The 14,361-nt window shown below is 39.0% G+C and overlaps 1 protein-coding gene across 1 annotated transcript; it reads right to left on the bottom strand.

Moving 5' to 3' along the window:
• Positions 1-1,146: 1,146 nt before the first annotated feature.
• On the bottom strand, positions 1,147-14,206 carry LOC138970959 (vesicle transport protein GOT1B-like). Its single transcript, XM_070343545.1, has 6 exons — positions 14,045-14,206; positions 10,003-10,094; positions 8,674-8,852; positions 7,823-7,904; positions 7,308-7,340; positions 1,147-5,383 (listed from the first exon to the last, which is right to left on the bottom strand). Exons 1-6 carry the CDS (start codon positions 14,067-14,069, stop codon positions 5,372-5,374), a joined length of 423 nt encoding a protein of 140 aa, XP_070199646.1. The 5' UTR covers positions 14,070-14,206; the 3' UTR covers positions 1,147-5,371.
• Positions 14,207-14,361: the final 155 nt, after the last annotated feature.

Genomic DNA, 14,361 nt, shown 5'->3' with positions numbered 1-14,361 from the left:
GTTGATCAAGGGACGTTACTCTTTGTCTACTTTCACTTTCGAAGTTGCAACGTATTTTAATGACACTGCCATTGCAAACATGATGTCATTAATACTGTATTGAAACCTGGGAGCATGTTTTCTTAAAGTGATGTTGTTTTGGAAATTTTGTAGCCATGCAAGTTTTTCGATAGTGTTAATCATCATCATGAATGTTGAAGGTATTCACTTGTTTCGTTGACCTAAAATTTTTTTTAAAATATCTGGTATCTTTATGTATTGCTGTTATTATTCTGTAATACAGCTGAGATAAGGGTCCCCTATACGTGATTGACGAACTGCTAACAAACATGTGTTTCGTTGTTGTTGTTAGAGTGTGTATGTGTGTACATGAGCTTGCATGTATGGCATTTGTGTTTTCATGTGTGTGTATGTGTGTGTGTGTGTATACGAGGCACAGTAATTGGCTATATACATCTTATCTTTTGATGGATGCTTTTTAGCAATATATGAAGTTGTTTGCTATCCTTTGCTTACTCATCTGTTTCTGTCAGTTTGCTTTATGCTTCTGTTCAGTGAACCACACGTAAAAGTCACACACACACACACACACACCATACTACCTCCACATTTATTTATTTATTTATTTTATGGAATTTATGTCGCGCACATATCTCAACCACGGATTCAAGGCGCAGGGATTTATTTATGCCGTGTGAGATGGAATTTTTTACACAATATATCACGCATTCACATCGGCCAGCAAACCTCAAGCCTATTAGGGCGAGCATTCACCTTTCACGGCCTATTTTTCCAAGTCACACGGTATTTGGTGGACATTTTTATCTATGCCTATACAATTTTGCCAGGAAAGACCCTTTTGTCAATCGTGGGATCTTTAACGCGCACATCCCAATGTAGTGTACACGAAGGGACCTCGGTTTTTCGTCTCATCCGAAAGACTAGCACTTGAACCCACCACCTAGGTTAGGAAAGGGGGGAGAAAATTGCTAACGCCCTGACCCAGGGTCGAACTCGCAACCTCTCGCTTCCGAGGCAAGTGCGTTTACCACTCGGCCACCCAGACCACATCCAATCATCACCACACACACATTTTGGTACTTTTTGTGATGTCACAAGCTATAGATAACTGGAACAAAATTTGACTTTCAGGGCAACTTGAGTTTTAATGCATCCAGTTTGAAGAAACAAAAACGACTAGCAACATTAAGAAAAACAAGCAACAGAAAAATATAACACGATTGACAGAAAAGACAGGACAGAAATTGCATGCAGAGTAAAAGAGAAAGACTTCTTGACAAAGAGGTAACAGTCAAAAAAAGAAATAGACAAGTCGCGTAAGGCGAAATTACTACATTTAGTCAAGCTGTCGAACTCACGGAATGAAACTGAACGCACTGTATTTTTTTCACCAAGACACTGAGTACAGCCGGCTTCGTCAATCCCCGCGAGAAGGAAATCGCTCACCTCCCACGTGCAAAACGCAGTAATATGCACACGCCAGAATAGCGCGGTAGCGTATTGTGCTAAGCAGGAAAGCGCGCTTTTCTGTATTCGTGTTAACTTTCTGAGCTTGTTTTGAATACAACCTATCATATCTATATGTTTTTGGAATCAGGAAACGATAAAGAATAAGATGAAATCATTTTTGGATCGATTTCTTAAATTTTAATCGTAAGACTAATTAATCTATTTTCGTTAATTGTGATCACATTTTAACCCTTACACTGGTGCAATTCTGTAACACATGTTACATAGCCACTGGTGAATTAACAATAACAGAGAGAAAAATAACAAAAACGGTCATATAGATTTTCGCAGCCATGGGAGGTAATCGGAACCGACCAAACAGACTGAGCCAGTAGCGCGACATATGTCGTGACAACCAGGTGACATGACAACCAGGTGACAGTATACGTAAAGTAGCGCGACATATGTCGCGACAACCAGCCTAAGGGTTAAGAGTAACCATGACATCTGTAAATATTTTTAGATTCAGAATGTCATGAAGAATACGATGCAATCAATTTTAAATCTGTTTGCGAAAAATCGATTTTAATGACAACTTTAATGAGCAAACTCATTAATTAATTTGTAAGCCTCCAAGCTGAAATGCAATACCAAAGTCCGGGCGTCGTCGAAAATTACTTTACCAAAATTTCAACCAATTTGGTTTAAAAATGAGAGCGTGACAGTGCCGCCTCAACTTTCACGAAAAGCCGGATATGACGTCATCAAAGACATTTATCAAAAAAATGAAAAAAACGTCTGGGGATATCATACCCAGGGACGGGCGCTGTGGCGGGGTGGTAAGACGTCGGCCTCGTAATCGGAAGGTTGAGGGTTCGAATCCCGGCCGCGGCCGCCTGGTGGGTTAAGAGTGGAGATTTTTCCGATCTCCCAGGTCAACTTGTGTGGAGACCTGCTAGTGACTTATCCCCCTTCGTGTGTACACGCAACCACAAGACCAAGTGCGCACGGAAAAGATCCTGTAATCCATGTCAGAGTTCGGTGGGTTATGGAAACACGAAAATACCCAGCATGCTTCCTCCGAAAGCGGCGTGTGGCTGCCTAAATGGCGGGGTAAAAACGGTCATACACGTAAAATTCCACTCGTGTAAAAACACGAGTGTACATGGGAGTTTCAGCCCATGAACGCAGAAGAAGAAGATCATACCCAGGAACTCCCATGTAAAATTTCATCGGTCTAGTAGTTTTCTCTAAATCGCTCTACACACACACATACACTACACCCTCGTCTCGATTCCCCCCTCTACGTTAAAATATTTAGTCAAAACTTGACTAAATGTAAAAAAAAAACACGAAAAATTAAGCTAAATAAATGTTCCTGAAGTACATTAAACAGCTTGACTGATTATAAGACATTTTTCAAGCTGGTGAAACATTCAAAACAAAAGACTTAATACGTTTTTTAAATCATTTTTGTTCTACCACACAATGAACTGCAATTTGCAAAGAATACAGTTTTCTTGCATAACCCATGTGCATTTTCACATTCAGGTTTATTCAGGAAGAACATAAACATAAAATACCGGTACCCATCAGAAATTGCATTGGAAACAACAGTGGTTGCATCGTTACGTTATAATTTTTCACTTTCCCTGGCAGTGTCACTCTTCACTTTCACTGAAATTAAATACTATAGGAGCAATCATGAAAGACATGTGCATCAACTGACAAAGTGAACTGCACAATATCTCATAAGATTCTTTTAGACGTGAACACAAGACTGTAGAATGCAAACACATTCTTTCGTTTTGTCCAAGCGAAAGGTAAAGAAGAAGGACCAGGAGCAAGAACGACACTTTGTTCAGGTTCTACAAGAAAATACAATGCCCATGAACTGTGTTGTATCTACAGAATGACATGTGGTAAGCTAGTACAGCTACAAGTAGAAGCAATCCCTCATTCTTGGACTATATCAAAGCAGGTACATGTACATGTAACTCTAGCAACTGGCTGGTAGATTTTAACTATATATATATACATGTACAGGCATGCCACACATATTGAAATCATATCTTCAAATCCCTTGAGCAATCTGTCTCAGATAGTTACATATCCTGACATTTCAATGAGGGTAAGATTTAAATGTAACTGCGAGTATATATCCAGCTGTACTGTATTAACCTTCCAAAATGGTCGCAGTACTTTAACCCTTATCACAAAATGTTTTTTCTTTCCTTCACCATTAAAGACAACGCAACTTCCTAAATACCTGTTCCCATCTAAACACCCTTCCCGTCACCATTAAATTAAAGGAGCAGACCAACAAAAGATTCCCAGAATTATATGTACTACATGTACTGCCTTATTAGCGTTTTCTTAATTTGTTATTCATGCTGTTATTGTGTTAATGACACTTACCACACAGAACTAATGGTGAATGATACTGCATAAAAAACCAATGTATTATGGCGGATTTCTGGTTGAAACTAATAATGTTCATTCATTTTTGATTTTTAATGTTGAGCAGCTCCTTCAATTCATATATATATATATATATATCTTTAAATGTTCAGAGTTACCCATAAAAGCAGAAACAGTCTGTCATATCATGTTTGATGTTACACTACAATTTTCAAGAGCTGATAGGAGAAAACAGATGACAGCGTGAAGAAGAAAAGAGCTGAAACCCAGAAATACCAGAACCACACACACATTTCAGGTAAATAAAGAGAAAATGTTTCTTCTCTTGCTTGAGATTCAGTGAAGCATTCATTCAGGTAAGCAGCGGAATAGAAGCTGTTTGTTTACAATTAAGTTACAAAATACAGCTGTTGTCATTCCTCCCATGTCCTCGAAGTCTATAAATCAGGCATGGGAATTGAAAATTGTAAAAAAGGCTGAAAATTTATAACTGAAGACGCGAAGCGTCAAGTCGACGGAGCGAAGCGCCTAGCCTTACTAGGGGGGTCCAGGGGCATGCCCCCCCGGAAAAAAAATTCTCCAAAGAACCCAGATGGTGCAATCTGGTGTCATCTGAGCTCCAAGTTTGCCATTAAATTCTGTTTTTAGAATCAGAGTTTTTAGTACCAATTTTTTCTTTTTTGAAGAAAAAAAATATATACATGTATTATATGGTTTAAATTTGTTAAAAAATTTGATCTGTTGAGACAAACAGGAAAATGTAACTTGTAACACAATCTGTGCAATCTGGTTTACTTTCAAACATAAAAGTTCAAGTAACTGAGGCAGTGCGTGAACAAAGTACGGAAAGTTTTCGCGGACTTTTGCGCAAAGGCAAAAGTAACCGGTGCTTTTTTTGTGTGCCTCCCCCCTTTATTTTTTCGGCGGACACTTTTGCATTTTCGGCGGAAAATTTTTTTTTCCGTTCGGCGGACAATTCCCATGCCTGATAAATAATCTCTCAAAGCAAAGAGTGTCAATATTGATTTAAAGGTTAATAACATTATATTGCCAAATAATACTGGCGATTAGTTCGCAGTCTGATTCTTTTCAATCCTGTTTCGAGTACACAGCTGAAGGTTTTCTTTTCTCTTTACAAGGCATTAGCGATTTCTTTTCAGATGCACTTTCTTTCTTGCATGCATTCTCCTAGTGTGTGGTTTTTTTTTTACTTCTTCTTTCAGTTTTTATGGTATTTATTTATCTTTACAAGTATTCTACTTTCAAACATACTGAACAATTATTCATTCAAGTTTATGGAAATGAACATGGATTTTGGTCAATAATGAAATGATACAATTTTGTATTACCCGCGAAAGTCAGAATGATAGGTAACCAAAGTTGACAACATACAATCCAGGACACTCACAATATTTTGGCATTTACAAATAACAAAGGAGGGAAAACAAAGAGAAAAAAGGAAAGTGTAAAGCTCACACACTCAAACTTTATCCTGCAAAAGACAGAAAGAAAATGTTGTTACAACGTATGGACGGAGTGATCTTGACTTCCAAATGGAGAGAGATGAAATAAATTTGAAAGAGAGAGAGAGAGAAAGAGAGAGAGAGAGAGAAAGAGAGAGAGAGAGAGAGAGAGAGAGAGAGAGAGAGAGAGAACATAAACATGAGAATACAAAACAAACATTGTAACAGTAAAGGATAACAGCGCAGAACACACAAAAAAAACAAGAAAACAGCCCCCACAAAAATGCAGTCAACTTGGTTTTAACTTTATTCGTATCATGCATAACATAAACAAGTACTGTTTGTAATTAAACACTCAAAAATGTCAGCAAGGTTAAGCAGGCAACTTTCCATGCATGCCTTAATTTGTGCAACAACCATTTATACCAGTAAGTTGATGTAATCCACTTCATCCCTTGAATTTCAGTTCATATACTCATGAGTATGCAGAAATCACACGCATCAGCAACACGTACGTACTACATGTACAATAATAGATCATCCATACACACTCAGCTTTGTTTCCAGAACATATGTCATTTTAGAAAGTGAGGGTGACCCATACTCTTTTCTTTTTTTTTCAATATGTGAAGGTGGGAAAATTTCTTTCAACATAAAATAAACAGAGAGATCTTGTATTTTAACCAGACAAATTACTTTGTTCTTCAAAGCTCAGTTTGGATTGGATTGGATTGGATTGGATAAGATTTATAGTCCAGTGAGGTTACCCTCATGGAAATTCGGGCTGCTTTCTCCCTGGAAAAAGCGAGCTGCCATACAATACGGCGCTACCCATATTTTTTTTTCTTTCCTGCATGCGTGTATTCATGTTTCCTGAGACTTAATGCCGTGTGAGATGGAATTTCACAGTGAAATAAAAAAAAACATGAAAAAAAAGAGTATGCATCAGTGAATGAAACCAATGGATATGGTGGCAAAGTTTTTTTTAATCATTATTCATCATGGTAGTATTGATTCAGTGATACCTCTAATTTAAGACCTTTTCTTTTTCCAGATTTATTTCTCAGGATTTCTCAGTAGAAAGCCTCCACACTTGCATAATCTCCATTTTAAGACAGCCCTTAAAATAGCTGAAAGCTTTATTTTAAGTAGAATTTGTTTGAGTTCTTAAAACTAAGGGACCACAGATGTGGCAACGCCAATCTACACATGATTGCAACACATCCCAAACTAAGGCGTGTGATCCAAAAATGCTTGTAGTGAAATTTGCAAAAATAATCTCATTCATAAAATAATGCTCAGGACAACTGTTAGAATAATACATGGGTGGGACTGAATAATGTCATGAATCCTGGAGGGGGCCCCCAGATGCTGAAGGATTTGTATAATTAACAACCAAAAAAACGTCACCACAGACATTACAAATCCGGATTTCCGGAATAATCCCACCCATGATAATAAGTTAGAGTCTACTTTTTTCAAGGGTACATAAGATCGTAACAACAAACATTCTGATCATATTGCAAAAACAAACAAAAACAAAATAATGTGAGATGAAACACGTAATACATGCAACATTTCCTTATGGAGTTGCAAACACTCCTTTACAAACATATAACAAAACTCACATTAATGTTTTACTGAATTTCAAATTAACATTACAAAACGCACAGGGTACACACACAAAAACTTTCACTTCCATGTGAATCACTACAATTGCATTTGACCCCCCCCCCCCCCCACACTGCATCCAACTTGCCAGAACCCACTGAATCTCATAATGATGAGATTTACCATACTGCCTTGCAAAGCTGCTGGCACATTAAATAATGCACACACACACACACACATACCCACTCTCTCTCTCACACACAAATACACATTCATTGACATGCACACGCAGAGACAAATACCCACACCGCTGGCACCAGACAACAAGGAAAGCTATTATACCATAGAGTTTGACTCTCCCGCCCTGTCTGCAAGCTGCAAAGGAGAAAAAGAACAATAAATCATCTTATATTTCCTAACTCTGCTGCAAATTAGACAATGTAAATACGGTACATTAAAAAACATATTTTTAGAAGTTTCACAATGATTTCTTATTCCACACTTATTTTACTCACAAATTTGAAAGGTTCATTACATGCTCATCTTCTTACCTTTCATTACTGTCATATTTTCACTGGAAAACACTTTGTGGAGAAAATAGCATTATGTTCATGTATTGTGTTGTTGTTGTCGTTGCCATGGCTGCAGTCCTCACAGATTCAACAACTAGTGGTGACCCTTCAAGTAATAACATTTAGTGGTTTGTTTAAAGATTTGCACAAGCAATGACTGCAGAAAAAATAACAACGGGGCTTTACTCGTTGCTTCATAGTAATACAACAATAGTGACTCCATACAACAAAAGCTTGAGTTGACTCAGACCTAAAGAAAAGGAAAAGACTGTAGAAAGAACTTACTGATCGAATTCCAGGCAGGTTGAGTATAGTCCCTACCACTGGTACTCGCCGCAAAAAGTTTACAGCAACTGGGACGAAACCGCTGAAAATAGAAATATATCATATATCATACCAATTACCATTTGTAAATGATGTCTACTTTCTGAAACAGACGGACATTTTAACATTAAGAACATCAACACACTTGCATCCCAAACATGTAAAACTCTTGACTTTTCTTGATAAGCCAAGATGAATGGAGTATAAAACTACATGAGGTGGGTCATGAAGCATTTTATTTTTTCTTTCCGAACCATTTTCCAGTCAGCAGGAAAGTGTTAGCAACACCATTTTAGACTCATCCAAAACAAATCAATAAAGAGCATTTGTCACAGGAGATGATCAATGGACCAGCCTGCCAGCAGGAAGGTGCTGTAATCCTATTAATGTTACATGCAGCATTGATATCCAGTTGTCACGACTTTAGTGTGTGCCAGAGAAACAGTTCAGCCACCAGCCATGTTTTCAGTACATGTATCAGTATCACTAACGCCGTCACTAACACTGCTCAACGTTAACAAATAATGACTTCAGTGCTACAAACGATTGCTTATAAATTTCCCAAATATTATACAAACTTAAAATTAAGTTTTCCTATTTCATTTGGCTGGAGGTATGAAGCCCCCCCCCCCCCCTACCCCTTTTTTGTTGTTTTGTTTTTGTTGGAGAAAAGATGAAAATCCCTGGGATACACTCGGATATCTGGAGGATGTGGAACATTGCACATCATTCACATTTGTTTCCAAGATGCTGAAATACGTGTAACTGAAAGGTGTGCATCTCACTGAATATGCATGATCCAGCAAACTCACCCGAAGAGTAAAAAGAAGCCATACATTTCCAGAATCATTCCAACTACTGGCCAGCCCAGCAAGACAATCAAGATGCCGCCAGCAAAGAAGCCAGTAGCTTTAACCTTGTGCTTCTGGAAGAAAAATCTAAATGTTCTCTCCAGACCTATGACGAAGGTCAGCCCACAGATGAAAAGTATCTGAAAACCAAATCATTTGTGAACATTAGAATATGCCAGACTTCAATGGATAAGGCTCTCTGTTTAATAACAAGTCGCGTAAGCCGAAAATACAACATTTAGTCAAGTAGCTGTCGAACTCACAGAATGAAACTGAACGCAATGCAACGCAGCAAGACCGTATACTCGTAGCATCGTCAGTCCACCGCGCACGGCAAAGGCAGTGAAATTGACAAGAAGAGCGGGGTAGTACTTGCGCTGAGAAGGATAGCACGCTTTTCTGTACCTCTCTTCGTTTTAACTTTCTGAGCGTGTTTTTAATCCAAACATATCATATCTATATGTTTTTGGAATCAGGAACCGACAAGGAATAAGATGAAAGTGTTTTTAAATTGATTTGGACAATTTAATTTTGATAATAATTTTAAAATTTTTAATTTTCAGAGCTTGTTTTTAATCCAAATATAACATATTTATATATTTTTGGAATCAGAACATGATAAAGAATATGATGTATGTAAATTTGGATCGTTTTATAAAAAAAATATTTTTTTTTACAATTTTCAGATTTTTAATGACCAAACTCACTCATTAGTTTTTAAGCCACCAAGCTGAAATGCAATACCGAACCCCGGCCTTCGTCGAAGATTACTTGACCAAAATTTCAACCAATTTGGTTGAAAAATGAGAGCGTGACAGTGCCGCCTCAACTTTCATGAAAAGCCGGATATGACGTCATCAAAGACATTTATTGAAAAAATGAAAAAACCGTATGGGGATTTCATACCCAGGAACTCTCATGTCAAATTTCATAAAGATCGGTCCAGTAGTTTAGTCTGAATCGCTCTACACACACACACAGACAGACAGACAGACACACACACATACACCACGACCCTCGTCTCGATTCCCCCCTCTACGTTAAAATATTTAGTCAAAACTTGACTAGATATAATAAAACGAACCCAAAAAAATATTCACAAAAAGGAAGAGGAGAGGTTTAAATCACACAAAAACAGCATATAAAGTTATGAAAATGAATTACATCTTTAACATCCTAAGGAAGTGTTTTTTTGACTAACCATCAAGCCAGTTCAGCACCAAAACATGTCAAGTTGACATACTGTTTCACTGAAATGTTTACACTGAGTAAAGAACACAAATAACTCACATTTCCAATAGCCAGCAAGCCTTTGTCAAAGAACATCATCATCCCCAGGAAAAGGAATGCAATGCCAAATCCTGCCAACCCCACCCCTATCTCTGCAATTGCAAAAAAATAAAAGTGTTTAAAAAAATTATTTTTGAGCATCCTGTAGGTCTTTACTACCCGTCATAAAAAACGTCTGTATGCAGATGCGTTTGAGTGCAGATCTTTGTGATAAGGTGATTTATTCTCCTACCATGTTCAGCAAACATAATGATTTTATACGAGGTAGTGTCAATACAGTGGAACAGACAAAACAGACACCTCCACAAATCAAATTCACAAAAGCAAGGTTCCCGCATTAAAATCGAAAAAAAATCAGAACAGCTAACACTAAATAAATATTGCATGTGGTGGTAAGACGTCGGCCTCCTAATCGGGAGGTCGTGAGTTTGAATCCTGGTCGCTGCCGCCTGGTGGGTTAAGAGTGGAGATTTTTCCGATCTCCCAGGTCAACTTATGTGCAGACCTGCTAGTGACTTAACCCCCTTCGTGTGTACACGCAAGCACAAGACCAAGTGCACACGGAAAAGATCCTGTAATCCATGTCGGAGTTCGGCGGGTTATGGAAACACAAAAATACCCAGCATGCCTACTCAACGAAAGCGGAGTGAGCTGACTATGCTCTCAGAGTATAGTGTGGGGAACCCAAATGGGTAAACGAGTGGGCGGGGATGTAGCTCAGTCGGTAGCGCGCTGGATTTGTATCCAGTTGGCCGCAGTCAGCGTGAGTTCGTCCCCACGTTCGGCGAGAGATTTATTTCTCAGAGTCAACTTTGTGTGCAGACTCTCCTCGGTGTCCGAACACCCCCGTGTGTACACGCAAGCACAAGACCACGTGCGCACAGAAAAGATCCTGTAATCCATGTCAGAGTTCGGTGGGTTATAGAAACACAAAAATACCCAGCATGCTTCCTCCGAAAACGGCGTACGGCTGCCTAAATGGCGGGGTAAAAAACGGTCATACACGTAAAATTCCACTCGTGCAAAAAACACGAGTGTACGGGGGAGTTTCAGCCCACGAACGCAGAAGAAGGAGAAGAAGAAAGGTAAACGAGCTCACACGTAACCAGACAATTCTGGAACGCTGAAGAAGAAGAAGAAGAAGTATTGCATGTCAAAGGAAAGAACAATCACATTTGTACCAAAAACAGTAAGTACTGTTCACCTATCTTGTCTAACAACAAGTCGCGTAAGGCGAAAATACAATATTTAGTCAAGTAGCTGTCGAACTCACAGAATGAAACTGAACGCAATGCCATTTTTCAGCAAGACCGTATACTCGTAGCATCGTCAGTCCACCGCTCATGGCAAAGGCAGTGAAATTGACAAGAAGAGCGGGGTAGTACTTGCGCTGAGAAGGATAGCACGCTTTTCTGTACCTCTCTTTGTTTTAACTTTCTGAGCGTGTTTTTAATCCAAACATATCATATCTATATGTTTTTGGAATCAGGAACCGACAAGGAATAAGATGAAAGTGTTTTTAAATTGATTTGGACAATTTAATTTTGATAATAATTTTTATATATTTAATTTTCAGAGCTTGTTTTTAATCCGAATATTACATATTTATATGTTTTTGGAATCAGCAAATGATGGAGAATAAGATAAACGTAAATTTGGATCGTTTTATAAATTTTTATTTTTTTTTACAATTTTCAGATTTTTAATGACCAAAGTCATTAATTAATTTTTAAGCCACCAAGCTGAAATGCAATACCGAAGTCCGGGCTTCGTCGAAGATTACTTGACCAAAATTTCAACCAATTTGGTTGAAAAATGAGGGCGTGACAGTGCCGCCTCAACTTTCACGAAAAGCCGGATATGACGTCATCAAAGACATTTATCAAAAAAATGAAAAAAACGTTCGGGGATTTCATACCCAGGAACTCTCATGTCAAATTTCATAAAGATCGGTCCAGTAGTTTAGTCTGAATCGCTCTACACACACACACAGACAGACAGACAGACAGACACACGCACATACACCACGACCCTCGTTTCGATTCCCCCTCGATGTTAAAATATTTAGTCAAAACTTGACTAAATATAATGATGCTATGGCATGCTAAAAGGTGTAGGTCTCATTGTTCTCAGAAGCTATAAAAGGCGGTTATTGAAGAGGTTTTAGCGGGTAATGTGATATAAGACTTATACATGCCCACCGTGGCTGTCATCTTCGACATGCCAGCATTACGCTTGTCTCGTCAAAGACAAAGTATCAAGATAAAATCATGATGATAAGTGGCGAGAGATGAGGACTGCGTGTTTTTCTGTTCTCCAAGTTAAAGAGATTTTCTGTTTGAGATTTGGATCTTGAACACAGTCACATTCAAATACCGACGCGAGTCTGCACAAAGTTGACCCTGGAAAATAAATCCTTCACCGAACCTGAGATTCGAACTCACGCCGATAGCTACGAACTTGCTACAAAGCAAGTGCACTACCCACTGCCCTCGAGATAAAAGGAGAGACCAGACCTGGGAACCCCTGTTTTGCACTTGGAGTATACTTAGACAAACTTGGAGTATTTTCAGAAACAATGAGCGTACTCGATCACACCGCGTTTGAACACCCATGATTCAAACATGCTTCACACACGTCCGTCGCACCGTTAATAAAGTTTACAAATACATGTAAAAACAAATTCGTCTTTCAATGTTTACTGACAACAACTAATCATGTGTCAAAATACTGAATCGGCCTCGGGATGCGCTTGTTAAGAAAAGTAGCCTTGGTATTTTTCTCGTCGTATTTTGTTCCCACTGAACGTACTGATCGTATTCTAGACAATCATGCGTACAAAATACGGCGAAATCGTATGGGTTCCCAGGTCTGAGAGACCAAATCAAATAACATTTTTTATTTTACGAGGGTTGTGGCATAAGCAATATAAACAGGCTTTTTTTCAACCAGCCCTCACCCAGAGAGGGACTACTCTAATGACATATATATATATTTATTCATATCTAAAAAAAATAAAAATTTTAAAACAGAAGAGAGAGAGAGAGAGTACATAGAGCGAGAGACTCTCAGAGAGAGAGAGAGAATACAGAGAGCGAGAGACTCTCAGAGAGAGAGAGAGAGGAACAGAGCAAAGTTTTGTTTATGCCTAGCTAGGATGTGAAAACGCAGTGGGGAAAGATGAAGAAAATGTTGCATGCCATGACTGTTAGCAGTGGGCGCATAAAGATTTCACTTCCCTCACTGAGCGTGAGTTCAATTGTGTTGCTGAAGGCAATCCCTGCATTCACTGGGTCTGCATCAGGGGAAGGGGGTGAAAAAGCAAGGATCAAAGCCAAGCTTAATCTGCTGACGAAACTGGTCTGGTCAGGTAAGGGTAGGTTGCAGGAGCCAGTATTGGCTATCATCGCAACGGAAACTGGGAGAGCGCAGCGCCTAATTAAAAAATGTTCTCTCTCTCTATCTATATATATACGACCAGTGTTTTGCGTTTATCTCCCTTCCTTCGTGTGGCGTCAATCCATATTCCCGTTACTATTTTTAGAAGGTCACTGTCCACAACGCTTTCATCCCGGCGAAGCCGGATATTCCCGTTACTATTTTTAGAAGGTCACTGTCCATAACGCTTTCATCCCGGCGAAGCCGTGTATTCCTCTACTTCTTCCCGGTATTCGGCTCTACTTCTTCCCGGCGAAGCCGGGTATCATTCGGCTCTACTTCTTCCCGTATATATATGGGCATAGTGATGTTAAAAGTTTTTCCTTGCTCTACAGTTTCTTTAAAACTAAAAGTTCCTGAAACCGATAGAATCAATGGCAGACTGGAGAGAGAGAGAGAGAGAGAGAGAGAGAGAGAGAGAGAGAGAGAGAGAGAGAGAGAGAGGGGGGGGGGTAAAACGAGCAGACAGACAGTAGGATTACAGGATTGACAGATAAACATCTGTAGCAGACGCTAATAATCTGAAGTGACGTGTCAACAGTACAATCTCAACCCTGATTTTCTCCAGCATTTTTATGTTTCAAAAAGTCAAACTTGTACTTACTCTGGAAGTCTGTGATCTGCATCATCTTGAAAGATTATAACTGTAAACCAACTAAGGAACCAAAGGAATACTGACGTCCGTCAGACCATATTATTTTGTGTTGTCAGTGACACGCCGGAAAGTGTCGCCGGATGCTCCACGCTATGAGCTAACATTTGAGAAAAACTGAAAATGAGAACAAAGCCAAACACGAATACAGTCTGTTTGAGAATTAGACGGGGCAGACTAACTACGGAACGCGGATCGTATCAACTGATGCATCAAATTGATGCATCCAAAACTAATATTTGATGCATCATTTTCACAATTTGATGCAT

The sequence above is a fragment of the Littorina saxatilis genome, linkage group LG7 (assembly GCF_037325665.1).
Source record: "Littorina saxatilis isolate snail1 linkage group LG7, US_GU_Lsax_2.0, whole genome shotgun sequence".
NCBI lineage: Eukaryota > Metazoa > Mollusca > Gastropoda > Littorinimorpha > Littorinidae > Littorina > Littorina saxatilis.
Note: the sequence above shows the minus strand (reverse complement) of the source record. Positions and strands in the feature narration are given on the sequence as shown.